Source organism: Vidua macroura, chromosome 14, assembly GCF_024509145.1.
Source record: "Vidua macroura isolate BioBank_ID:100142 chromosome 14, ASM2450914v1, whole genome shotgun sequence".
NCBI classification, from domain to species: domain Eukaryota; kingdom Metazoa; phylum Chordata; class Aves; order Passeriformes; family Viduidae; genus Vidua; species Vidua macroura.
This window is the reverse complement of record NC_071584.1, coordinates 16,851,578-16,879,382: the sequence shown is the minus strand read 5'-3', so window position 1 is coordinate 16,879,382 and position 27,805 is coordinate 16,851,578. Positions and strand designations below refer to the sequence as shown.

The 27,805-nt window shown below is 41.8% G+C and overlaps 1 protein-coding gene across 6 annotated transcripts in view; it reads left to right on the top strand.

Annotated features, from left to right (window-relative positions):
• Nucleotides 1–1,601: 1,601 nt before the first annotated feature.
• The window catches only part of RPS6KA6 (ribosomal protein S6 kinase A6), a 36,696-nt gene continuing 10,492 nt past the window's right edge, over nt 1,602–27,805 (top strand). For 2 of the 6 annotated variants that reach the window (XM_053990032.1, XM_053990031.1), the window contains exons 1-14: nt 1,602–1,729; nt 9,767–9,826; nt 13,443–13,559; nt 16,106–16,187; nt 16,972–17,052; nt 17,944–18,023; nt 20,747–20,853; nt 21,120–21,157; nt 22,204–22,346; nt 23,091–23,161; nt 24,417–24,505; nt 24,927–24,991; nt 26,432–26,534; nt 27,583–27,707. In XM_053990032.1, coding sequence (XP_053846007.1) covers nt 1,655–1,729; nt 9,767–9,826; nt 13,443–13,559; nt 16,106–16,187; nt 16,972–17,052; nt 17,944–18,023; nt 20,747–20,853; nt 21,120–21,157; nt 22,204–22,346; nt 23,091–23,161; nt 24,417–24,505; nt 24,927–24,991; nt 26,432–26,534; nt 27,583–27,707 — 1,236 coding nt within the window. In that variant the 5' untranslated portion in view covers nt 1,602–1,654. Of the gene's footprint in view, nt 1,730–2,216; nt 2,282–3,775; nt 4,065–6,314; nt 6,336–9,766; nt 9,827–13,442; nt 13,560–16,105; nt 16,188–16,971; nt 17,053–17,943; nt 18,024–20,746; nt 20,854–21,119; nt 21,158–22,203; nt 22,347–23,090; nt 23,162–24,416; nt 24,506–24,926; nt 24,992–26,431; nt 26,535–27,582; nt 27,708–27,805 lie in introns of those variants that run through there. The other 4 variants (XM_053990035.1, XM_053990034.1, XM_053990033.1 and 1 more) reach the window with 4 other exon arrangements.

Here is a 27,805-nt window from a genome sequence, read left to right as displayed (position 1 = left end):
GCAATTAAGAATAGCTTGAGTCTTCCTTTGCTTTATCCAGAGGGCAGGGCTTATTGATAAGTCGTACAGCATGTTCAAATACAAACTGTCACTGAGGCAGCTTTCTATCCTTTAAAAACACACTTTTGACAGTATCATCTAGCGCCTTCCAGCTCCTGAAATCGAACGGCGGAGTGTGAACATTATTTTTTTTCATGCACGCTCCTTCTCCTGCCCCCGTGGGGCAGCGCTGCCGCGTTTCTCTCCGAGCACACGCCCGCAAACAAAGGCGTCGGGGCCGCTCTGCCGCGAGCAGGGCGAGGCGGCTCCGCCGCCGCCGCGGCTCCTTCTCGCTTCCCCCGGCCGCGGGGAGCGGGCTGTGCCTCCCGCCGCCCGCGCTTCCTGCGCCCGCGCCTCGGAAAAACAAAACCAAACGAAACTTTTGGGTTTTTTCATTTTTTTCCCCCCCCCTCCCCTCTGTCGGTTCCGTGTGGGGAAGAGCCTCGCCGTGCGGGGCCCGCAGGCGGTGCCCCTCAGTGCCGAGCCCTGACAGCCGGCGTCCGCCCGGCCATCCCCGTCCCCTCATTCCTGTCCCTCATCCCCAACCCTTTCATCACCAATCCCTTGGCCCCCCGTCCCCTCAGCCTTGATCGCCCTCAGACCTGTCCCCGCAGTCTCGTCTCACCTCCAGTTCCCTCACCCCCAATCCATCCACCCCAATCCCCCTCAGACCTGTCCCTCACCTGCATCCCCTCATCCCCAATCCCTCCATTCCCAATCCCCTCATCCCCAACCCCCTCATCCCCAATCCCCTCATCCCCAACCCCCTCATCCCCAATCCCTCCATCCCCAACCCCCTCATCCCCAACCCCCTCATCCCCAATCCCCTCATCCCCAATCCCCTCATCCCCAACCCCCTCATCCCCAATCCCCTCCATCCCCAACCCCCTCATCCCCAATCCCCTCATCCCCAATCCCCTCATCCCCAATCCCCTCCATCCCCAACCCCCTCATCCCCAACCCCCTCATCCCCAATCCCCTCATCCCCAATCCCCTCATCCCCAACCCCCTCATCCCCAATCCCCTCATCCCCAATCCTTCCATCCCCAATCCCCTCATCCCCAACCCCCTCATCCCCAATCCCCTCATCCCCAACCCCCTCATCCCCAATCCCTCCATCCCCAATCCCCTCATCCCCAATCCCTCCATCCCCAATCCCCTCATCCCCAATCCCCTCCATCCCCAACCCCCTCATCCCCAATCCCCTCATCCCCAATCCCCTCCATCCCCAACCCCCTCATCCCCAATCCCCTCATCCCCAACCCCCTCATCCCCAATCCCTCCATCCCAATCCCCTCATCCCCAGCCCCTCCATCCCCAATCCCCCTCAGCGCGGCGCCGCCCGCAGCCCCGGTGACGTCACCGCGCGTCATTCCCTCCCCCTCCCCATGCAGGGGATTCTCCGTCCCGCCCTGACGTCACCGCGGTGCGGCGCAGGCCCCGCCCCCGCGGGCCGCCATGTTGGGGGCGTGCGCGGGGCAGCGCAGCGCGGCGCCGCCCCCGCCGGCCGGCAGCGCCCGCACCCCGCGCTCCGCTCCGCGCCCCGCGCCCGGCCCCGCGCCGCTCCGCACGGCCACCGGCAGCGGCCGAGCCGCCGCGGCCCCACAGCCGGGACATGGTGCCGTGCGCGCCGCTGGACGACGAGCCGCAGCCCTGCCACAAAATGGAGCTGTACGTGAGCGGCGCCGAGGTCAGTGCGGGGCGGAAGGGGGGGGTGAACGGGGCGGGCCGGGCCGGCTCCGCGCCCCGCCGGCACCTGCGCCCGGCTCGGCCTCCCGCGGCCCCTCCGCGCGGGGCCGCGCCGGCCTCGCCTCGCTGCCCCCCTCAGCCTGCCCGCCGCGCCCCCGCCTCCCCCGGCCCCCCGGCCTGCGCCCGGCCGCGACCCGCGCCCGCCCTGCCCGGCCCGGCCCGGCCCCGCCGCCCGGCCCCGGCCCGCACCCGCCGGCCCCCGCCCGCCCCCGCCGTCCCGCGGGCCCGGCCGCCGCCGCCGCGCAGCCCCGCGGCCGCCCCGGGCCCGGCCGTGCCCCCCGGGCGCGGGCCGTGACACGTGTGGGGGTAGCGGCACCGGCGCCCGGGGGAGGCCGGCGCTTTGTGTCGCCTCCCGGCTGCTTCGTGTCACAGGTGTCCCTCCCCGCGTAGCATCCGAGGGGTTGTAAACTCACTTTTGTGGCCGTAGCTCCAGTGAAAAGTTACTTTAAGTTCTGGTGGAAATTTGCTCGCGCTAATGTGGCTGCGCATCCAGGTAGGTTGTCACTACGGAGGTCCCTTTGCCTTCTCGTGGAATAACTATACGTTAATTACCATACACTGAACGACCTGAGAGAGCCAGGAGTGCCTGGCTGAGGTTTGGATGCTTAAACGTTGAATAACTAACTCTGCGTTAATTATCATAAACACAACGAGCAGAGAGAACCAGGAGTGCCTGGCTGAGGTTTGGATGCTTAAACGTGTTAAAGAACAAGGAACGACTTCGAGGTATTGCTTAGTGCTCGAGGTGCTTCATCAGCAGGGAGCAAATGCCGTTTGAAAGAAAAGAAAAGGTAAAACTGGTTCTGTTGCAATGATTCCTGTGTCTCAGCAGAACGTGGTGCTCGAGCATTAAAACTCTTGCACTTTGAAATCGGCAGTGGAGGGTTGCCTATCAGGTATCGTCAGCTATGACAAATAAAAGATTACACCTAGGTCTGTTAGACACACAAAAGATGTTATCTAAACGAAGTTGCTTAAAACTGGTCCGACTTGCTTTCTGTCGTGCACTAGACTCCTATTGCAAGTGAAAAGGGTCTGTAGCAAAGCCATCTCAAAGTACAAAATGTGCGAGAGTGAAAGGATGTCCTTGTCTTGTTGAAATTTTTTTCTCTGTTAAAACTGGAAAGGAAAAAAAAAACACAAACAGATTTCTTAGTGCTTTTAGTATTTGGGGATTTTAGTACCACTGCCAAGTGCTATAATTACTGGATATGCATCAGATATCAGAAAGTCATCAGAAGTATTAAGGTTTATTTATTGTTCGTGTTCGTTGTAAAAGCAGTTTATTGTAATTGAGGTATGAAACATAGTGAAGGTCTGAGAACTTCCTTGGTCTTATTGATCAGTTCTTTAGAAAATATTAGGAAATTATGATGTGTCAGTGGTTAAATAACCAAGTGTAGAGTGTTGCAGCTGAACTGGGATGTGCATCCCTGGGTGTTTTTTGGCTGGACAACCCCCCCCACCAAGGGGAGCCAGCAGAGCACGGGACAGGGGTGTCCAGCTGGAAGGGCTCTGTGTGTGTGTAACACCTGAAGGCAACTGTTTGCAGCAGTCACTCTTTAAATTGTATTTCACAAGGTCTGTGTAAAGCTCCTCCAGTTGTGCTCTGATTAAAAGCAGATTAAAAGGTGTTTGTTGTGTCCGTGTTAAGTTTGGCCAGCAGCACTTAGAGCCCATTTGTGCCAAACCAGTTTCTTCAAGCTGAGTGTGAAGTTCCCAAATTACAGGAACAAATACTTGTGTTGTCATAACCCTTTCTATAAGTGATCTCAGGGGTGTGCTGCACTTCTCACTTGTTGGATTTCTACATCCACGTGGCTTGGGGATTCAACAAAGGTGTATTTTATGTCAAAATGAATTTTAGTGTGGCCTTTCACTTAAATTTTGCAGAATTAAGTATAGCTCATAGTGCTCATTACAGCCTTGTATTGGCAGTCTGAGAGATCTCTGACCTTGGCCTTGCTGGAACTACAGTCAACAGAGCTACTGTGAAATAGGTTTTTATTTTGAAGATTAACTTGTGCCTTCTGGTGCTCTTGTCCATTAGCTGTGGCACAGGAGGAAAAATGCGAGGAATGGTTTTCTCTGAGGACTCTGCTTGTTGACTAAATTTAGGATTATGTTATTAGCAATAAGTGCATTTCCGGTAGCACTTGTGTTGACTTGGAGTGAAAACACCTGGCAAGAAAAGGAGGTGATCTTGAAAGTAGGAAACAAATTTTCATGCTTCAAGTCACAAGAACAACATGAACTTTTGGAAGAAATTATTGAAGGTCAGGATTGAATTATTTTGCTTTTTTTTTTTTTTTTTTTTTTTTTGGGGGGGGGGTCTTTGAAGTGCTGAAGATTTGGGGCTGTGTGTGCACTGTGCTGTTCATGTGTTTATATTCCTGTGACAGTATCACCTGTGAAGCTGTTTTGTGACTCTGGGAATTCCTTAAGCCTAGGTAGGAAGAATCAATGTTGTGCTGTTAAAGCTTCAAATATTCAGTGAACTTCTTTCCCCATGGATATTGGATTAATAAGCATTTCCATGGTAATAAAAATAGGTATGAGAGTGTTGATCATAATCAAGTGTTGTAGATTATGAAAATGTAATTACAGTCTACAAAGAAACAGGAAAGTAAACACTAGCATTTTACTGGCCAGGCTGAATGAAATACAGAAATAGTTGGAATTGGGCAGAATACAGGAATTTGGGCACTTTGTGCCCCTTGAACTGGGAGGATTGCACTTACAGCGAGCTCTGTAATTGCTGTAAGCACATGCTGTTTGCAAGACATGAATATTGTTGAATTGCATAAATGCAACCTCTTCTCAACTACTTATTTTTGCAATAAATACTTCAGGAACCAGTTGCTTAATTGCCTGATTGTGACAAGCAAGACAAGGCTGAAACAAAAAAGTGAGTGAAAACTAAAGAATTCTGCTGGAAAACGGGGCTGTATCGAAAGTTGCTGCCCTCCAAAAGGATTTTTCATAAGATGAACTCTGCTGCTGTTGTGCATAAGCTGCTGCCTTTGCCAGTTGAAATAAATACATCTTTGATTTTGGCCAGTGTTTTCAGTCCATCCTCTGGAGCACGTTCTGAGCCCGGTCTGTGAAAGGCCACTGAATTTTGTCAGTGTTAGGAGTTGCATAACTCCTTTGTGAGTAATTACTGGCAGTGACGTGGATGACTCAGCTCTACCTAGTTCAGTGCATCTCTCTCAGTCTCCACAATCGGCTGGTGTTCTGTTGAGAGGAGAAAGTAAAACATTGCCCCTCATTTGAGTGCCCTCAGCCATTGCAACAATGTACAGATTTTGTAAAGATCTTGGAGAACAAGTTGCCTTAAAAAAAAAAAAAAAAGTGTGCACGTTAATGCTCTTAAAGGGAAAACAATGAGTGTCTTTATGCGTTGAGAAGTGCTTTGTATACCACTTCTGAAATTCATTTTGGAAATCTGCTGTAGTATTCTGAGTCTCTGACAGGAACCAGGAGTGTGTTGCAGGTAGCTCACCTTGCTTCCTGTGAAGGCACTTCACAATAACCCTAAATCCAAAGACTGGTATGATTTGTTTGCTAATCATAGGTACAATTCTGCTATTTATGTACATTAAGAAAAAATTTTGAAATAATTGTTTTCCTCAAGTTTAAATCTTATCCTTTTCCAGAATTGCCTGCCATTAAACATGATTTAGAGACTGGCTGCTTTTATGCCCTTTGATTCTGGAGTTAAGATCATGTACCCAGGCAGGAATGAAAAGATCTCAAGTCCTTTGCTAATTCAGTGATCCCTGTGCTTGGGGTCAGATTTGTGTCTTGTCAGAGCTATAACTTGTTGGAGGCACATGTAATTCTCCCTTGATCTGATAATGGGAAGGATCAAAATGTTCTTTTAAAATCACTAATTATATGTTGCTGAAGGTTTGGTGTCCTGTTTGAATGTATGATTTATTTGCCACAGGAAAAGAACTTTGTAGCTCTCCCTAGTAATTGATTATGGGTTTCAGGTGTTTTAGATTGCTTTATCTCCCTTTTTCACTTGGTGTGTTCAAGAGTGTGAGGGAGTTTAGAGGCCTCTTCCCTTTGTGGGGGGAATTGAGGGAGTGGGGCTGGCCCAGAGTTTGTGCAGGTGGGGAGTGGATGTGCCCAGAAGCCTCAAACTCCTCAGACCTATCTCAGGAAATCCTCAGTAGGCCAGTGTGTTGCTAATTAAATTAATGATGCAAACTCTCTATAGATGTAATTAAGAATAAATGAGGAACAAATGTGGTCGTCCTGTCAGGATATTTTTTTTCAAAGTCTTTTTGACATAATTGGGATTTCTGATGTAAGCTTCCACTCAAATATTTTGAAATAACTATTTGAAGGGTTCCTTCTGTTTGTGGGGAAGGAAATTGCTTATTCCTGTGTTCATGGGGGAGATCTGAGGTGCAGCTCTGGGAACACCCAGGAATTTCCCAAATGGAGCCCAGGGAAGCAGGAGCTGTGGAGGATACAGGAGCTCTTGGTGACCCTTGGGTAGAATTTTACCTGTTTGAAGCCAGACAAGATTTTAGGTGAGTGGTGCTGAATACTGCTTTTTACTTCTAATTATAGTATGATGATAAAATTCCCAGTTCTGCTTTTTCTAGAATTTTTAAAATTCTGTTTGAATGCCTCAGTAAAGGCATGTAAAACCAGGGCAGGATGCACCTGCTTTACATCTTCCACTGCTTTTTCTGGGATTAGGCATTTTTGCTGACCTTTTGCTTGGCTTCTTTCAACCAAAACCTGTAGACCCACCAAGTCCTAAGGCATTTACTGTGTAAACATCCTTAATATGGGAGAGGAAAAGATGGTTCCAATCTTTGGGAATACTGGGAATCCTCTGTTCTGCTGTACTGATCAGAGGAAGAGCATGTGCAATTGTCATTAAGCCTTTTCCCAGCCCTTTGGGTATTCTCCCAGGGTAACAGGGATGGTCCCAGCCATGGGATCCATGGCCCTGTTTAATCCAGAGGCACATTGCTCCCTGCCAGGCAGCTGGGACCCTGAGCCTGCACCTCTGCAAAAGTGAGTGTCTGACCTGCCAGGTGCTCTGACCTAAACTTTGAGCTCATCTATTTACATAGTTCCTTTTGTTATTTTTTTACTAATCAACAACACGGGGTACTTTGTGTCATTTCCAGATTGTGTGTTTGGAAAGTGTCGTCAATGTTTGCCTAAATGCCCGAGTTCAGTTTGTGTTTTCATGGGAGTTAATATTTAAAATGTTCAGTTGTAGGACTTGAGCAGCACTAAACAGCAAAATGATTGAAAGATGAAGGAATCTCCTTCACAATCCCAGTATTGTCTTCTTTCACCTGTTCTTTTTATAGAGAACTGTGCTTTTTAATTCTCAATAATAAATTAAATTTGTGCATTCATAGATATTTAGTAAAGAATGACTTAGAGGTTAAAATCTTTCTGTTCTATATGTTTGTGCATAAATATTCATGATTAAATCACTAAAAGGAGCCTCACTTGGCTGTGGAAGCTGCATTTTGTATCTGGTTTCCACAGAGGTGGGAAATAAGTATTAACTGTCACTTTTCTTTTTTGCCAGCTTCTGGTTATTGAAACGTGGCCAATTAAGTGACTGTACAAGACAGTAATGATTTGATTTTTGTCATTAACTTTTTTTAGCTGAATTACTTAACAAGCCACCAGACTTTGGGTTATATTCCAACAAATTTGCAGATTTTTGTTCCTTGTGGTTTTTTTTTAATGGACAGTGACCAGGATTCACAAACAAATATGGCAAAAGTGTAGCTGTGTGTGTCAAGCAATAAAAGCAGATTCATGCCCTTGAACATCAAATTCTTTGCACTAGAAATTGGCAGGTGTCCCAGTCTGTATCAGTACCGAGAGACTGGACAGGAAAAAACAAACACAAACCAAGGAGCAACAGTGAAGGGGAAAAGTGTATGATAGGAAATTGTTAATTAAGATGATTACCTGCCATAAAAATCCAATAGCTTAGTGTACTTGATTTGCCAGCAAGTTGGAAGTGCATTAAATGGTGTTCTCAGGAGCAACCTAGATGAAATAAACACACTGATTTTGGGTTCAAAGCCCCATCCCAGCCCCATTTTTTGTATCTCTATTGTTTTCAGTGTATCTACAGTACTTCTGCCTGGTAGTGTTGGTTCCAGAGCTTAAATTTAAGTAACAAAACTTGGAAAATGGTGCCCATCTTTATAGAAAGAAAAGGTGAAATGCACAATAAAATCCCTTTGAATCAAAGTCCACGAAGGAACAATGTTATTATATTTCTGAGCACCAGTTTATTTCTAGTTCCAAATAAGCTTTTTGGTCAATTTTGGTGGGCTTCACTTTGGTTCACGCTTGAATGTAATTTATGGTGTTGTGAAAAGAAATTGCATGGAAATGAGGTTGGAGGTCAGAGCTGGGCTGAACTTTGGTGTTACTGCTGGATTTATTCTGCTCATTTGTACAGTAACAAGCACAGTGAGTGTCTTGTCCCTCCTCCTGTCTAATTTATGAAAAAACATGCAAAAAAGAAATAAGTTATGTAGGAAATGAGTAGCTTTGGTTTCTGGATCCAGGGTAATGCAGGAGTGATTTTTGGCTGTTAGAGTTGGGGTGGCAACAGATGAGAAATGAATGATGGACATGGGTTGGAGGTACCATTGGTTAAACTGAGTTATGGTAAATAGAAAATGTGAAATGAAAATAAATGAAACTTTATGCTACTTTCTTGATCTGTTTTTCTGTTTTGTTTTTTTATTATTATTATTTTTTTTCCCCAGTGAGTATATAGTCCAAAAATAAGTGCCAGTATTTTGCTACAGAACTTGGAGATTTCATTTTATCAAAAGCATTAAGTTGTGAATTAACTCTTAAAAGCTCTACTCCAAACCAGGAGTCTGTAGCAGCACTGGAAGTGGTTGAGGGTTTGTCTGGGTGACAGTTGTGGTACAAACCTGTCCCTGCAGCCCCACCTGTTCCTCCAGATTCTGAGCAGAGGAATCTGGGGGGCATTTCTTTGTAGTCCTGTGTTTTACCAACTCCCGTGCTGACAGCAGCACCATATTCCAGTATCTTAGGCAGGGATTTTTAGAAAAATTCAGAAGTACAAGAAAAAAAAGTCATTACCCAGCCTAAGAGTTGAATTGGTTCAACTTGGTTTTCAGAAAAAAAAAAAGTAGTTTTCTTATGTCATTTGTAATTAGTATTTTAGTGTGAGACCTGCGTCATATCATATCAAGGTAGAGATGCGGAGCAATTAATATATAAATAAATTAGCAATTATTGCTACCAAAATCCATAATGGCATTCACTCATTTTTGTCAGGTATTTCCAGTTTTTAATGACTGCTTTGCATGTCTGAACAGAGCATGTCCTTCATATTTTTGGTGGTTTTTTTTTTTTTTTTGTTTTTTTGTTTTTTTTGTTTTTTTTTTTTTTTTTTAGTTTCATCACTGAATTATTTGTGACTTAGAGAGTGCTTAAACTAAGTTTAATTTTTTTTTTTTTTTACTAAAGCTGTGGGCTTGGTATTTTCAGAAAGGCTTGGAATCACTTTTGCATCTTTTCTCTTTAAACTGGAAATTACTTTTCCTTAGAAGACTCTAGATTTCTGAAAAGCATCTGCAGCATAGTTTCATGCATAAGTGAGGAATTCTGCATTAGTGTCATCTTGTAGGAGTGGTATCTGTAGCTTTTAAAGGAGTTTTAAATTAATCCCAATTAAATAACACTGGCATAATAATAATAATGATGGCATTTACAAAGGGAGATGCTAAATGATACATAAGGGAGATGCTAAATATAACTACTGAGTAGTGTTTGTTTGAAACTACAGCTTTAAATTAGAGCAACCCCACCACCAGTTCTCACTTGTGTGCTCTGAAATGTAAATTGGTTGAATTTTGAACTCTTATTAATTTGAAATTGCTGGGTCTTAATGATGTTTTTAATTTTTTTTTCTTTTTTTTCCCTGCAGCTAAATGGCCTTAAAATGGCAGATGAGCCTATGGAAGAAGGTGAACCATATTCCTACCATGTAAGTGTTTGATTCCTCCTCACTTCAGCCACTCATTAGCATGACCTGTTGCAGCAAAATTTATGCATTCCCAGCTCTTTAATAACTCCTGAACCCATCATTTTATTTGAAGAATATCTGAGGAGACTCTAAGTCTCAAAGAAAGCTTTGGAAATTAGTACCTGGGTAGGGACTGTAAATGCCTTGTTTGGGAAGCTCTGCTGCATGAGGCAGAGCTCTCTGGAAAGATTCCCTGTGCTGGAGGGAGCATTTGCTGATCCCTCAACCTCAGAAATGCTCAGGCCAGCCTGGGACCTTTCATACAGAGAGCTGAATGCTGCTCTTGCTACAATCATTTGTTCTGCCTTTGTAGATTTTAGTGTAGCTGCTGTACCTTTAGCTCAAAGGTACTTAATTCTGCTTTTTTAGAGCAGAATTAATGTGTACATCAGTATGTTAATTTTACTTTTATGTAGAAATATCCTGGGTAAGCCCCTCTTGAGCATGGATTTTGCCCAGTGCCTGTTTAGGAGATGTTGAGGATGAGTGTTCTGTGTGCTGGCTAAACCTTGGACTAAACTTCACTCTCAGCCTGTGTGTGGTGAAATGCCTGAGTGCCCATGGAAACATTGGCCAGCATTTCTCAACACACTCCTCCTTGTGTTTTTGAGCAGGGTCACGAAGGTATCTGTTGCCCAGAGAGTCCCTGGCAGTGCCCAAGGCCTGGTTGGATGGGGATTGGAGCAGCCTGGGACAGTGGAAGGTGTCCCTGCCATGGCAGGGGTGGCACTGGATGAGCTTGAAGGTCCCTCCAACCCAAACCAGTCTGGGATTGTGGGATAAATCGATCTTGTCACCAGCTGTAACCACTGCTTTGTGTCACAATAACATTTATAAGGAAGGGATTTGGAGAATGAAGACTCAGGCATAGACTCACGTGGTGCCTGGACATTTCCTGGTGTGGAGTGAGTGAATAACGTGTCAGAGTGGTCTCACATGCAGCAAAGAAAGGAGCAGTGGATTGTCTGAGTTTTCTACTGCTCTAGAGCAGGAGGAGGTTGCTGAGCTCTCGGGTGCCTGGAGCCACGTTCCAGGGAGCTGTGACAAAGGCAGGACTGATCCCAGTGTTTCCTTCAGCTCCCTGGCTCCTGGGGAACCTGCTGGGAGCAGGGAAGAGTTGAGTTCCTCTCTTGTGCAAGGCCACTGGGTAGGAGCTGGTGCCTCAGCTTGGAAACAAATTTGCTGCTCAAGCAGCAGAACACAAAATGAAATAACCAAATTTGCAGTTCGTGGAGGCCAAAGTAGAAATGAAAATGAAAGTGGCTTGGAGCTGCTCAGCTCTGTGTGCTCACTCCTTGGCGGTGATGAAGAGGTCTCTTACACCCCAGTCATGCCAATTTTCAGTACCTTAATGATAGTTAAGTAAGTGAAATTATATAGACATCTTTTGTGAAGATAAAACACTTTATTAAAAAAAAAACCCCTCATTTAATCCATCTCAAGTTAGTCTTTATTTGCATGGAAAACACTTCTCTCCTGAGTTCACATTTAGAAATCCTCTCAGTCTCCTCAGCAACCACGTGTGATGTCACAGGCTAATGGCTCGAGGTGGGTGATAAACACAGGAGAGGCTGAACTCTTAAAGAGCTTTTCTCATGCAAAGTTGCACGGTGTTAAGGAATACAAATTAGGATGGTGAAGAAAAAAGGCTTCTAAATAGAGTATTTACATATTTCATAGGAAGAAGCAGCCATTAAGTCTGTTGTACAACTGGGTGTGTAATTAGACAACTTGCTGCTTTCATCTGTCATCAGATGACTTCAAAATGCTGCTGTTCTTACCTGCCTTAAATTAGGCATGTGTTTAAAAAGTAAAGGAAAATGAAAAGTTAGGTGTATCTGTCCTCTGAGTGTATAAATCGCAGTCACCAAAGGGGGTGGATGAGGGGAAGTTGGGATTTTACAGTGTGTCATCAGTGTGTGATGGGGGTTTGTGACTAAAGAGGGAAATAAAGTAGCTTGGTTGTGAATTCTAGAATTAACTTTGTTTTCCAGCAGTGTCTGGTGTTAATACCCACCTTTGTGTGGGAAGCAGGCAGAACAAACAGGCCTTTCCCAGAAGGAGGATGAAATAAGAGAGGGGAGGGGAAAGGACTGTGTGCAGTAACAGCTGGACTACAGTTTGGGAATATACCAAGACGTTTGTTTGGACTCTCTTTCCCCCTCTGGACAAGCAAAGCAATTAAGGCAGAAGCAATTAATGCAGTGTGATGATTGCTTCTTCTTTTTTTTTTTCTTTAATTACTGCAGCATGTACAAATTCAGATGAGCAGATTGCTACTCTGAATTTCTGTGTAAAACCAGAATTTCATCCAGGTACTTCTGTATGAACTGTGATAAAGCTGATTGAGTAGAATCTTGGGCAGTGAGTTCACCTGACTATAGATGATGTTATTTCCAAAACCCAGCTGTTTCATCCAGTGCTCAGGTCCTTTCCTGGTGCTGTTTGCACTTCTCATCGAGGGGCTGTAACTCACAGGAGGTTGGTGGGGTGGTTTTCTGGTCTCAGCTAAGAGAAGCTTTCAAAATGAAGGCCTGAAGAGAGGAGAGGAGACAGCTGATAATCATTTGATGCCCCAAAAGTGAACTCATGCAAATCAGATGGGATTTTCACTTTTGATTTTGTTGTGTACAAGAACTTTATTGATCTTCTTGCTAGGGCTGAGGGTGCTGCTCCTTTTCCACCTGCAAGCTGAGGTTGCTGTTGTGGACCTCAGTTTTTAATTTCAAGAGTGCTTATTTTGATACCTTGCTTGTTTTGGCTCTCAGAAACTTCTCTTACACCATAAAAGCTGCAATCCATCATGGGATTTGTGTCATCAGGAATGTTTGTCTTTTCACAACTGGGACTGCTGTGCCCTGCTTTGCTAAAGCTGAGAGGGACATGAGACAGTCAAGAGAACATTAAATCACTCACCCAGCTCAGAATTACCCTCATCTGTCTGAAGGAGGTCCCCACACAGGATAATCTTCCCAGGAGCTCTGCACCCCAGAGCTGTTTCTTCTCTTGGATGCAAGATTTCTCAGAGTCCTTAAGATGACTCATCTCTTATTTATGGTCTTCAAATGCTGCCTGTTCCTTCAGCTACAAATGGATGACCAGAGTTATTATTTGCTGCTGTGAAAAGCAATAATTACCCCAAATGATGAAATTCAATTTGGCTTTCATTAAGACTTATTTCAGGAAGGGGGAAAGATGAGAAGAGTAATCACTGGGAAAGCTAAAGCTGCTAAGCAGAGGTGAAGCACAGAAGTCTTGGCTTAAAAATCTGTGCATTTATTCCTTTCATGTAAAATAATCCAGCTTTTCTGTAGTTGAAATATTTATGGCAAAAGGAAATGAGCATTCTTTGAGAATTTTCCTTCAGTTCAGAAATTTTAGGTGCATCAGTTTAAGAAAAGATAGATGGGAAAATTCTTCATTTGAACAGTTTTCCTTTAAGCCTTATTAGAATTTCAAATATTTTAGTAAAATAAAACGAAACAAAGAAAAATCCAGGTATTTACATGCACTTTTAGCAAGACTTAGTTACTGCAGGCCTGCTCACTGTTGTATTTTATTTGCTTTGAAATCACAGGATGAAGGAAGTGTGAAAGAAATTCCTATTACACACCATGTGAAAGAAGGATGTGAGAAAGCAGATCCAGCACAGTTTGAACTACTTAAGGTTCTTGGACAGGGATCATTTGGAAAGGTAAGATGATAAACTTGTTCCATAGACCTGTCCAGGCATTCCAGGGGAATAGTGGCCAGCAGAATTGCTGGGAATATAATTTGAAAATGCATTGAGTAATGGAATCCTTTCCCAGCCTTGCTGCAGTGCCATGGACAGAACCTTCTGAAGGAAATGCTGGTTTGTCTTTTGGTAATGGGACTTGACATGCTGGGAATGTTTGGCTTTTTTCAAGACACAAAATCCCTATTTATGTAGCTACAGAAGAGTTGATTGTGGCAGTTGGGAACTTAACATGAAATACATTTCCCAGCTTATTTACTTTTTCTAGTTTGCTGTATTTATCAAGTGATCTCCAGCTAAAAGACACTAATTATTCAAATGGCACAGAGAAGAAATATGGCAGAGTTTTTGTTACAATATTTTCCTTTTGCAAAAATGAGGTTGAAAATCTGATCTCTGTCCCTGTGTTGAAACACAGTGGTTGAAATATTAATCCTAGTGTATAGGAAGGTAATTAATTTTTTAAAACCAGACTCAGACTACATCTTTTGCAACATCTAAAGTAGTCCAATCATCTTTACATTTATTCTCATTTTCCTGTTCTTCTGCTGATTCTGTGTGTGTCTCTAGGCAGGAACAAACTTCTGCATAGAGTACAGTGAGAGAGGAAGAAATTGACATTATGGAGGCATTCTGTGCATAAGTGATAGTGTAGAGAACAGACTTCAAATATTTCTTAATATTTTGAGGTTTCAGAAGCATTACCTGATAATGTTGGTTGCCAATTCCCTCACACACTGCTCACTGTTGGAGCCTGAAAGGGCTCCATATTTTTATTACTCCTGATTTGAGATGTCTGGAGCCACCTCAGGGTTCAGCACAGCCAGCCCTGCCTCAGATTTGGCTTCCCAGAGCTCAGGCTTCTGCCAGCCTCAGGAGTGCTCCTGCTTGGAATCCCAGCAGCTGGGCCAGACATGCTCTGGAGCTTTGGAATGCTGGCTGTGCCTCTTCAGGTGTTGCACACCTGAGCTCAGAGCTCTTTTTCTCTCTTCTTTCCAGTGAAAAGAGAAAACAAACCAGGAGGATCAGTGGCTGGCGCCTTCATGGTGTTTTCTCTCCCCAGTTTCTACTCCCAGGGTCCTTCCTCTGGGCTTGGCAAGCACAAGGGGGATTTCCTGGAGCCTGGTTTTGACATCAGTGCAGGATTTAACACTTCCACAGAAATAAAGGGTTAAACCTCCTGAATTACTGAATTTCTCTCTTCATTCTCTCAGGAATGATGTGCCTTCTAAAGCAGATGTAGAGAGGATTTATCTGCAAATTAAATAAATAGATGGTGCTTCAGTAGTTTTCAGCTATTTTGGGTCTTATTAGCTAAAATTTGTAACTTGCACATGAATTCCTTGTGTCCTCACAAGTTGTTGGTTGTTAAGACTAAAATATTCCTATGTGCTTATTATTAATATTTTAGAATTGTGATTGCATTCATCTACAGCTGTTTTCTTAGTTGCTGGTGTTCAGATTACTCCCTTTACTATTTTCTGTCACCTTGGCCTATAGGAGAGCACTGTTGTAGGTCAGTTATTGGGCAAAACTTATTAAAACAAAAAGCCAGACAACCTTGAAACATGATATTTTTCTTCTAACCGGAGCTTAAAATAAAAACAACCCTTCTCCTAACCTTGTACAACTTAGTCATGACAGTGCTTGAATTTCTGATTTCAGAATGGAAAACTTGACAAGATCACTGAAATATATATATAATTTTGAGATGTAAATAAATTAATTGTGACTGAAAGTCTGGATAAGCTGAGATCAGAGAGGTAATTGTGGGGAACTCTTGGCTTTCTCTTGTGACTTGTATGTTGTTTTTTACAGCAAAACTTGTTAATTCATAACTAATAATTGCTATTATAAGAACAACAATTTAGAAGTAGGAGCACATGTCAAACCATTTTGTAAATTGGAAGATCTGGTGGTTAAAAATTTAGTGTAACTCCATGTCTTTGTAGTGCAATACTTTATCTAATATGCTTTACTCAGTGTCAAGTTGTATCCCATCTATCTTTAAAACTCTTCTGGAGAGAAAAAAGCTGAAAAACCTGTTGGAGTTGCTATTCCAGAGGGAAAGGGTGCTTTGATCTTAAATGGTGAGGTTTCCTTGCTTTCATCTCGCCACTTGTACAGAATTCATTAATAAAAATGAATGTTTCATATTTGAGACTTGGGTCTTAAACCTCAAAAACCTCTTGGGAGGTGGCAGACCAGGCAGAATTGTTATTCTCCAAGAAAGTGATAGAAAGAAACCTCTTTCTGTAAGAACTTCTTTGATAAATCAGGGAAGAATCCGAAGTTGATGGGCAGTGTCATGCTTCAGAGAGCTCGGTGCTTGGCAGCTCTGATCTGATCAAGGAATGCAGTTTTGCTCTTCCTTTAAAAGTGTGTGCTTGGTGCAGAGCACTGGAAGCTGCCTGACATTAATGGGAGGTTTGCAAATGCTTTGTGAGAGTTGGGGTTTGATTACCAAGCTTGCAGTGATTGAAAAATGGGCTTTGTGTTGCCAGGTCTTCCTCGTGAGGAAGATAATTGGGCCTGATGCTGGGCAGCTTTATGCAATGAAAGTGTTGAAAAAAGCTTCTTTAAAAGGTAGGTTTGTCTTTCAACTGAGACTTTGGATCATGGGGTTTAGTGCACCTGTATTTAAAAGCTTTTTTTTAAATCTTAAATATTTGTCAGTGAGTTCATAACTCTCCTCTGACAGGAGGGTTTTTTTTAGAGTGACTTGTAAGTTCATGTTTAAGTATTATTTTAAATCTGGCTGGGTAGCTTTAATTATGTGGTCAGAAATGCTCTTTCAAAGTTTTAAATTGGATTATTTAATTCTGTTTAGACTTTTCATTATATGAAAACAAGTTAATTTCATAAACAGTTTTCCTTTTGTCTTTTGTTAAGTCAGAACTCTGCTGTGGTTAAAATTAAGTCATTCCTTTGTTCCAGGAGCCAGAACAATTTAATTCAATGTTTTGGCTTTCAGGAGACACTTGAATGGGTGCGAGTCCACTGTGTGTAAATAGGACTGTTACTGGTAAAGGGGGAAAAAGTAATCTTAAAAATATTTCATATTCAGGACAGAGAGTTAATTCAAAGATTGAAGTTGGGAACGTAGATAGGAGCTTTTTTCTTGAAAGCAATATGGATTATCACAAAATATGGGATGTGCTGGAAATACAATGAAGCAAAGAAGAAAGTTGGGGCAGACAGGAAGCAAACCAGATACTTGCTGTCTACAAGGAGGAGTTTTGTGGGAGACTTGAACATTAAAAACAAATCAGGTGATGAGGGAAGAGGTTCCTTTAGCTAGCAGAGCCTTTCTGTGTAGTACTAAATGCATTTGTGTCCCACTGTTGTTGTTTTTCCTGTCTCCCCTCAGTTCGGGACAGAGTCCGGACCAAGATGGAGCGCGACATCCTGGTGGAAGTGAATCACCCGTTCATCGTCAAACTGCACTATGGTTGGTACAGATCCCTTTGCTTTGCCTCCCCTTCCTTTGTGCTACTCACATGCCCTCTGAGCAGAGAGAGACTTGGCTTTCTCAGGATTTCTCCTGAGAAAAGCTGTGGGAGAAGCAGAGAAAAGAGAATCAAAACAATTCTTATGTCATTCGCTGCTCCCTGTTTGTGCCCGTGTGGAATGTGGGCTGGAGATTGTGTACCCAAGGTGATTGCTTGATTGGATTCTGGTGATGGTTGGTTGGATCCATGTGTGTGTCAGGACTCTTGTGAGAGAGTCACGAGTTTTTCTAGTTAGTTAGTGATAGTTCCTGTTAGTGTAATATAGTATAATAAAGTAATTAATTAGCCTTCTGAAATCATTGCAGTTCTGCACATCATTCTTCCCTTGTTGGGGATCCCAGCACTGATATTCCTTCCCTTGCTTCAAGGCACAGCTGCTCTTGTTCTCCCTCACTTTTGGAGGGTCCACATTAGGTCCTAGCAACTTGGAAAAAAAAAATAGGAATGTAAATACTTAGCTGTATAAAAGTTTTAGGTTGAGCCCTCTTGTAAGAACTTTCAGATTATTTACATTCAAGTTCTGCAGAGATTTTGTACTTTTCATTGATTTAAACCAAACCACAGTAATTGATGTCCTTGCTGCTTCCCTGTTTGACAAAGGAGAAATAAAAGAATATTATTTTAATCATCTCTCATGACTAAGATTTTCTTCTTTGAAGAAGCAAGGAATCATTCAGTAAATTACCTCATGTGCTGCTGAATTATTTCACTTCCACAACAAAAGTATTGCCTGTTACTGAAATTTCCTAGTTGTAAAAGCACTCAGATCTGTTTTGTAGCTTTGTCATACAACTATTGATTTTTATTTACTTTTTTAAAATTTTTTAAAGCCTTTCAGACTGAAGGGAAGCTCTATTTAATATTGGATTTTCTCAGGGGAGGAGATGTATTCACACGATTATCCAAAGAGGTAAGTACCTAAAATTTTATCTCCACTCACTCTTAGACAGGGGCTGGGTTTTGTTGGTACAGGATTGGCTTCTAAACCTGTTTTCCCCCATATTTCTTGTCATAGTGAAGTTTTTAATAACTTTTGGGCTTTCCTTGCATATTCTAGATTCTGTTCTATCCTTAAGAAACCCGAGTGTGTATTGATGAGTAGCCCAAGTTTTAATTTGGCATCTGCAAAGTACAGTTCTTTTGTCTAAAAATGTTTTGTTGCTTGGAAACACAACTGAAGTAAATGAATATTTAGCACTGGAGGAAGGGGATGTGTAGTTCTCATGCTCTTAGTCAGCCTAGGTGCTCCTGGAATCCTGCAGCCCTGAGAGCTTTCTGCTGCACTGTAAAATTGCCTGGTGCTGCAATCCAAATGCTCATCCTGAATCCCACAACGTGAGGACACAGAGTGCTTTTGAGCCCACTCCCCTCCATCCAACCCTGGCACACAACTGGACCCTGAATTTTTCATTTCTATTTTTGTTTCCTGGAGGGAGAGCTCCAGAGGAGGGAATGGGATACAGCTACAGGCTGTTGTTATTTTTTTAAAACGTTTGCCATCAAATATTTATTATATGTTACCTTAAGTGTTATGAACACGTTTAGAAGACTTTTATTTTCTTTTGGCAAACCTTTTATAAAGATCTAAATTTTTAATGGCAGTTTCTCAACAGCTTCACAGCAAGTGAGGTTTTCAGTGTTTTCACCACTGTAAATCCATTTATATTGCCAAAGCACAGGAAAAGCCACTTTCTTAAATGAGAAAACTGTGTTAGCTGATTTTTTTTCATGGCATGGAGGAGGTTGTTTATTCCCAGTATGTATGGCCAGGAGAGAGGTTTTTCCCCCTTACACTTCTCATAAAAATAAAGGTTTTACTTTAGGAATAGGCAAAAGAGAAAGAACTTAAAGGCATTTTTGTTAAAAGCTGAGATTAGTTACACAGTGATTAAGTCTAAGAATTGAGCTCAAAATTCATTAATCTGGAAGCTAAAATGGCTGTTAAAAACTTAAAGTGACTGACTTGTCCTGGGAGCAGGAGGTAGGAAAGAGGTCAGGCTCTGCTTTGATATGGAATGTCCAATTCCAGAGGGAATTCTGGAAAAGCAGGAAGAGCTGTTCTCTTGCGCTAATCCAGCTGGGATTATCCCCTGTGGAACATGGAATATTTTCATTTTATACTGGTTTTTGTGTATATAGATATGAAAAATCAGGTTTTTATTTTCTGGTGGGAATGGGAAGTAGTTTCAAAAGTCCATGGTAAAACACAGCCTATGGACAATGCACATGAGGATAAATTCCCTGTGGCATTCCATACTTTGCACACAAGGATTATTTTAAATTAATTTGGTTTACTATGAAGTTACTGAAGTTATTTTGTTGGTCTTTAAATTCTAATGTGGGTATGAGAGTCTCAGCTGTGGCAGTGAGATGAGTGTGTAATGAAGTTTTTATTGTTAATATTTAATGGAGCTGCCTTGCATCATGTTTGACTTGACCCAGAGAACAGCTTTAAGTGTCATTATGGGGAGATGGTAGATTAGCATTTAGCACCATTATATTGAGATTTGCATTTTGGCTGCTCCAAGGAGTAATGAAATCCAAGGAGTAATGAAATCCAGGGTTTCCCTTTGCTCTTTTGAAAGAGATGAAACCCAGCATGACCACTGATCTTTAGAGGTGTGAAGGTGGCACTGCGGAGTGCAACAGCTTCATTGTTCACCCGAGGTCAGCACCTGTCATTATGGAATATTCCAGCCTGGAGAGCAGATCACACCTGAGCAATTCAGAGCAGGGGCAGGAATCAGGGAGCCCAGGTACTTCCATGGCACTGCACTTTCTTCTGGAGCAGAGATGCACTTCTGTCCTGAACACTCCACAGGTTGCTTTCATTTAATATACAAAAACTGTGCCTGCTTTGTCTCTTGTCATGTTCTACAAATTACTGGAGGAGCTTGGAATCCTGCTGGATTCAGCAAATAAGGGAAGAGTTCCCTTAAAGCCCAAATTCAATCCAGTTATTTAAAGATTCCAAGCTCTCCAGTAATTTGTAGAACATGACAAGAGCCAAAGCAGGCACAGTTTTTGTATATTAAATTGAAGCAACCTGTGGAGTGTTCAGGACAGAAGTGCATCTCTGCTCCAGAAGTACCATCAATATTTCAGTGTCTCACCAGGGTTCTTTAATAGTTTTTTCCTAAGAGCAGAGCAGGTTCTTCAACTCCCAGGCTGTCATTGTTATTGCCACCAGTGATTTATTCTCCATGTTTTATTCCTAAAGGATTTTTACATTTTTTCCCCTAAATCTTGTTAATGTGAATTCACACTCACCCAATACAGCAGCCATGTATTAAATTTTATGATGCCGTGGAAAACTGTCTGGGTTTGTGGCAGGAGGAGTGCTGGGTGTCAATTTCACCAAATATAGCAATTAATTTATTATCTAAAAGTTAATTAATGCTGTGCAGTAATGCTGATGGCTTTATTTAAGTATTGCAGGTAGTTCTTTGTGTACTCTATAATTAACAGATATTAGTAAATCATTTCTCTTGGCTGAACTCATGAATTATGAGTTCACAAGGGACTTTCAAAACTAAGTTTGAAATCTAGGCAGACAGGACTATATATTTTTTAGATTGCAGTTTTAAAAACTGAAGACAAGATCAGAAGGTAAATCTATACAGTTCTTATTAGGTTATGTTTACAGAGGAAGATGTGAAATTCTACCTCGCAGAACTGGCCCTTGCTTTGGATCACCTTCACAGCTTGGGAATTGTGTACAGGGACCTGAAGCCAGAAAAGTAAAGTAAAATGTATTTTACCACTATTATGTGTATTTTGCTTGTTGCTTTGCCTTTTCCATTGTAAAAAAAATTAAAACTATTTCTGTTAAGACTTTGTAAACAACTACAAAATGTAAAACAAGTATCTGTGGTTTAAATGAAATCATATTAGCTCGTTTAAAAAATAACAGAATTTGATGTCATAATTTTTAACATATATTTTAAATGTTTTATGTAAGCATTGATCTTTATGTGTTTTGGTGAATGTGAATTTTAATTTTCAGCATTTTGCTTGATGAAGCAGGACATATCAAGTTAACAGGTAGGCACCACTCATTAATACAGCTCTTTGTAAATAAGTTTGAGTTTCTGTATTATCAATTTTAAATGCATATAAAATTGCAGAAAATAGTTCTGTGAGGAACAATCCAAATACACATATTCTAGAAAATGATGTATATAAAAGACTGTTTAGAAAGCAAATGACTATAAATTTCTGAAAGCTTTAAATTACATTGAAGGTGATGATTTTGTACTAGAGATTTCATCATATATTTTAATCTAAGATACTGCTCTTAGATTCTAAGAGAAAATGTTTTTTAAACCCTCAAAGACTTGATAGAATAATGGTGATGGAAATCAGGTTTATGAAATGCATACCTTTTAAAATTCTGCTATATTTAAACACAATTCAATCCTAAATTTGTCACTTCCTTCTGCAAGTGGAAATAATGGATGGGATCATTGATTAGCAATCATTTTCTCCTGTGAAAAAAAAGGTGTTTGAGAGCTGAGCCAGTGTCAAGGACTTGTGTATTCACAATAGGGAAAAAAGTGTTCTGGGAATTAAATATTCTGGGAATGCAGGGCTGTTCTGTACTGAACTCGAGGCAGGTTACAGAACCATGTTGCCTTATGTAACAACAATATTTTTAGTGTGATTTTATTTATTCATCATTCAATAAGACCAGACCATGCAGGCTACATTCCCTTTGAAACTGATTTTTACTTTTATCCAATTTTTTGTGTCAATAAAGCAGGCAGTAAACAGAGAAAATGAGAACTTCAGAGCATTTTAGAGCTCTAAAGGTGTAGGATTTCAAATGTCAAGTTAATTCAGTAATAATTTTGATAGCTAATCATGAATTTAATGACTTTTAAAATGGTTTTGGAGGTGTGTAGTAAACTAAATGTGCTCTCTCCAGATACCTGCAGTCTCTTGTTTGATGGAGAGCTGTGCAAATCATATTTCTGAAAATAACCAACCCAAACCTCTCAACACTTGCGTTTTGAGTTACCATATATTGATTTATTTGTGTTCCCCTGCCATTCTTTACTGGCTGTATTCTTGTGGTGCTGTTCTTGTAGACTTTGGACTCAGCAAGGAATCAGTAGACCAAGAGAAGAAGGCCTATTCTTTCTGTGGTACTGTAGAGTACATGGCTCCTGAAGTGGTAAACAGGCGAGGGCACAACCAGAGTGCTGACTGGTGGTCCTTTGGGGTCCTCATGGTACTGTATTTGCCTCTTGCTTCCCTTGCTAAGCTCACACAAATGCACTTAGAATAAGCTTGTCCAGTTCTGATTAGGGATGCTTGGGTAAGGGGGACAGTTCAATGAGTGAATTGCTACTGGGTGGAATAAACCTGATTTTTCACTTTTAAGGAATGTTTATCAGGCACCTGAAAAATCCTGTGTCGTCCATTAGTAGTTAAAACCAGTTGTAGTCAGTGTGAGACTTCACTTTGTATATTTATTTTGCATGTTACTTCATAGTTAAATTTTAAAACAGTCTTGAAGGCTTGGTTTGAAGGAATATTAATGGCATTTCTGTGAGAGTGAGCCTGTGGAAGGAATGCTGGAGTGGAGTAGTGAGATAAGTCAGTAATTGCCCTTCCTGGGATGTGTTAGAGCATCAGCCTGACATGGAGGATGGACTTGAAAAGTAAACTACTAGAATTTACCATTCTTGCAGTTTTTGGAATATGGCAAGATCTAAAACCTGGTTTTGGAGGAGATTTTATTACTTTCAAGTAGCTTCTTGATGTATAATATTCCTCCATCATCATCATGCTACACTGTTCTCATCATGTAAACTGCAAGTGAGAGCAGAATTTTAGATTTGGGAACATTTCCATAATCTTTTCAAAGTTTAACCAGTGTGGGGTAGAGGTAGGAAAGAGTGCAGTGCTTAACACTTTGTTTCTGCAGTTGGGGGAAGAAGTGTTGATTTAGATTAACATTTGTTCTTTCCAGTTTGAAATGCTTACTGGTACCCTGCCATTTCAAGGTAAAGATCGAAATGAGACTATGAATATGATACTGAAGTAAGTATATCTCCTTCCTTTTTCAGAAGTCCAAAAATGTCATTTTAAACATGTTTTAACAGCTTGTTGTAACTCCTTGTGCAGCCTGGTCTTGTGGAAGGTGTCCCCATGGTAGGGGCTGGAACAAGATGAGCTTTAAGGTCCCTTCCAACCCAAATCATTTTATGATTCTAAGAGCACTGAGCTGCAATAGGAGCAAAAAACAAAGCCCCTTGATAAGTTTTAGATCCCAGACTGTGAAATACCATTAAGTATCCCCAGCAATTAAAGTCTCAGGGATGAATCTGTACTTTGATTGTAGGCGTATAATAAAGATAAGAACAGTGCAGTGACAGAGCAGCTTGATTTACACTCCTGTTGCTGTTACACTCCCTTGCTACTGTTACAGCACGCCTTGTTTTGTAAGCAGCAGGTGATCAGGTGTTGCTTTGTGTACAGATGTGTGGAGAGCCCTTACGTGCTCAAATTCTCATCTTCAATTGCCCCAGTTACAACAGAAGCTGTTGGACTGGACAAACTGGGTGAGCTGGTGCTCAGTGAGCGGAGCTGTTGGGCAAATATGTTCTCATCTGTCTGTGCTCAGCTAGCAGAGTTTCCTCCTGGCACAGGCCCTTCCTTGGACCCTCTGAGGGGTGATGGGGAAGGGGAGGAGAGAGAAACTCTGTTCTTCCCAGCACAGGGCACTTGGAGCTTGCCCTGAGTGGGAGTTCATCCCTGTGAAGGGATGGGTTAGACCACGAGCTGCCTCCCTTGCAGCTCCCAGTGATGCTGCAGTTCTGCACAAGAATTTCCTGCCTTGCCATTAGAGTTTTCATTAAATACAATAAATGCTAAAGTCAGTGAGCTTTTATATGATGGCTCAATGAGCCCTGGGGCAATAGTAGCAATCACTTCAAGGGCAGGTAATTGGGGATTTGGTGAGTCTCTGGTACTTATTTTGGTAAAACCTCCTGGTGACATGAAGATACCTTTGAAAATACTTATATATTCCTAAGATAATTATTTTACTCTGTTTCAGCAGAAAGCTTGCTTGGGTGGGGTTTGGTGGTTTTGGTCTGATGTGTTTGTTCTTTGTTGGATTTTATTTTAAACCACTCCTATAATAGGAAACTTTAAAAGTTGATGAGTTAAGTATGTGCTCTCTACAAGGCTTTGGAATAGATCCTTGATACATCAAATTGTGCAGTGAAATCTGTGTAGACAGGTTTTACTAAGATAAGTTTCTTCCTCTGACTTGTTCTGTGTTTTCTTTTAGAGCAAAGCTGGGAATGCCTCAATTCCTCAGTCCTGAAGCACAAAGTCTCCTGAGGATGTTGTTTAAAAGGAACCCATCAAATAGATTAGGTTGGTTCATTTATTTGGATCTTTAAATCATCAACTCAGCCTAACTTCTTATTTAAAAAAAAAGTAGTTGCTAGAGACTCTGAAGCTCTGGGTGATCAGTAAGATTTGGGTACCATTTCCTGTTAGTTTGGATCATGACTTACAGGGTTTGGCCAAGGAATGGTCAGAATGTGGGATCAGTGACTTAGAGGTGAGCCAAAGCTCTGACAGTGTCACAGCAAAGAATATTGACACTGTATTTATGGGCTTCTTGTGCTCTCTTTGCCTCCATGGGTATTTGACATCCTTGGAATATTTCTGTATTCACAGTTCCCTCAAATAACCATGTCTGTGCAAACTTTTTAGAAATGAACTAATTTTTAGTGCAATCTTCAAAGACTTAGCCCACAAGCGTGTTAAATACAGTCTTTCTTTTGTTCAGGAGCTGGTTCAGATGGAGTTGAAGAAATCAAGAGACATCCTTTTTTTTCTACTGTTGACTGGAATGTGAGTACAAGAGGATCTGAATGATAAAGCTGTTGCTAATTTTTCTGTGTGTTGTAGCATTTGTAGAAGTATTTACATCTGAATAGGGCACAGCAAACACTGCATTACTGCTGACTGGCACATCCTGGCTTCTCCTCTAATTCCTTGGCATCTGGAGCTGCAGTATTTACTGCAGATAGAGAGTATTAATTACAAGTTGTGCATTTACTTTTTAAATAATTTAAGAGTTGCAGCATTCTCGAGCTGAAATGATCCATTAGAGCATTTGTAGTTGGGAGAGGCTGCTGGTGTTCCCAGGAATCCTGCAGGAAGTGTCTGTCCAGGGCTCCCTGTGGCTGTAACTGTCCTGGACTTCCCTCTGCATCACTCCCACCCCAGTCCCAGCTCAGGAATGAACTCAAGTGCTCCCAGATGATTCAAAGTCTACAAGTTCACAACTCCTGGCTTCAATTTCTCAGCAGCACTTTATGATTCTGCTCTGTGGTTCACTCATGCTCTGAGCTGTGTTTGCCAGAAGCATTCTCAAAGCCAAGGTGCTGTGTGTGAAATAAATCCCCCTCTGCTGTGAGGCTGCAGTGCTTGATGGAATAGATCAGATGTGGCTCTACTGACAGTGCTGTGCTCCCCTCTTTCTTTGAAGCCCCTCATCATTATCCATCTGTTTATCTCCTGTATTTATTTCTGAAATGTGATTTTCCAGCTGTGTTCATGCAGCAGCTACCTCAGAGTCTGTTCAGCAACAAGTTTTTAGCAACAGTAAAACTTCACTGCTTTATGTGAATACACTTCAGCAGTTGTTGTCTTGCTTGGCTTGATTATTTACTTTTTTTCCTTTTGAAGGGTCTGATGTTGAAATAAATACCAGCAGGGAAGTTTGAAAGCTCAGCAGTTCTAGCTCCTTCTTTTTTCTTTTTTTTTTATTTCAATTTGACAATAATTTTTATTTATTTAACTCTGATGGTATTGATGATACTTCTGTATTTTACCTCTTGATTTTAGGATGAATTTAGGTCCCCTTTCCTTGGTTTTGATTGGTTGGTTTTTTTTTTTAACTAAAATATACTGTATGCTTTTGTGCAGGAAGGTTAAATTAAAAAAAAAAAAAAAAACTGTGAAAACTAGATCTGAAAGAAGGAGAGAAATGGCAAGGAAATGCACTTAGAACTTCCTCAATTTTGCATGGGGATTCAACATCTTTGGACATGAAGTTTTCTGTTCCTTAGCTGTAAATGGGATTTATTGCAGATTTGAGATCTTTCCCTGATTTAGCTGGGTGGATTAGGAAAATCCTGGACTAGAGCTTTGGGAATGGGCAGTTCCTTGCCAAGAGGGACGTGCCTGACACAGGTTGAGGTCTTTGTCCTTTACCCTCTATCTTGGCAAGATAACAGCACCCATGGAAGCTTCAGTGACTCTTAAATCTTTGTCCTTCTCTTTCAGAAACTGTTCAGAAGAGAAATTCAGCCTCCATTCAAGCCTGCCTCTGGAAAGCCAGAAGATACTTTCTGTTTTGATCCAGAATTCACAGCAAAAACACCAAAAGGTAACTGGGCATGGCTATAAATTGGTGAGCTTTGTGGGACAGGAGGGCCAAATTAATGCTAAAACAACAAGTAGAAAAGCCAGGGACAAAGTTAAAAGGAAAGGATGCACCAGGGTTCCAGGGCTTTGAAGGAGGATGTTCCCCTCAGCAGGTTTCTGTTCTTTGAATATTTTGCTAATCTTTGACTCAGGAAGAAAAAAAATAAATGGAATATTAAAAGCTGGACTATGCTTTCTAGTTATGATTCAAGTCAGACATGCAGTGTTTGAGAGGAAGTATTTAATATTAAAATAAACTCAGTTTTATTGCAGCAGTGATTCTTTTTAGGGTTAGTATTTCATTGAGAATGCCTTGCTTTAAGAAACATTAACTATTATCATTATTATTTCTTGGTCTGCTTCAAGTTTCACTTCAGATTTTCTTTTGTGAATTTTTTTCTTTCCTGCTGCATCCAGCTTTTTAAACCCTTTTCTCATGATTGTTTGGAGAAGGTCTCTGCTCTTAAGAGGACAAAATTATTGAGCTGTGCTCACTGTGAGATTTCAGACAGTGAATTCAGGGGTGCACAGAATGTGACCTGAGGAAAACTTAATTCTAATGATTCAGGGATATCTTTTCAGTGAAGATTTACTAATTGGATATTCTTGTGCTGCCTCACTTGTGCCTTGCCAGCAGCTCATTCACCACTGAAGCAGCACATTCTGTTGTTGCTCTTCTGTGTTACAAAGCTGTTGAGCACAAGGCAATGATCTTTATTTCTTTTCCATAAGTAGTTTTGTTTCAATAAACTTCTTCCTTAAAACGTGTTCATACATAAATTCCTGCAGTGTTTTGCAGTTTTAGATGAAACCCTGGAATACTTGTTTGTGTTGCTGAAGTAAGAGAGCACAGATAACATACTAGAAGTTTTATTTAATATTTAACACTGGTGCTCCTCTTGCTTGCTTCACTTCCCTCAAGATGGTTTTTGTAACATGCCTCTCCTGGATGCTCTGAAGTGGCCTTGCTGGGCTGTAGCCACACTAATCCTGTGTCTGTGTGCCCCCAGATTCTCCAGGGGTCCCACCCAGTGCAAACGCCCACCAGCTCTTCAAGGGATTTAGTTTTGTTGCAACTACTACTGTAGAAGACCATAAAATATCACCCCTCACCAATATCCTGCCCATAGTCCAGGTAATGCTTTGCTTTTTGGGAAACTTCCTTGGCATGCCAAAGTCTGACCAGTATTCAGTATTTACAGTTGTTCTTGCTTTGTTGAGGAGACTGTTATA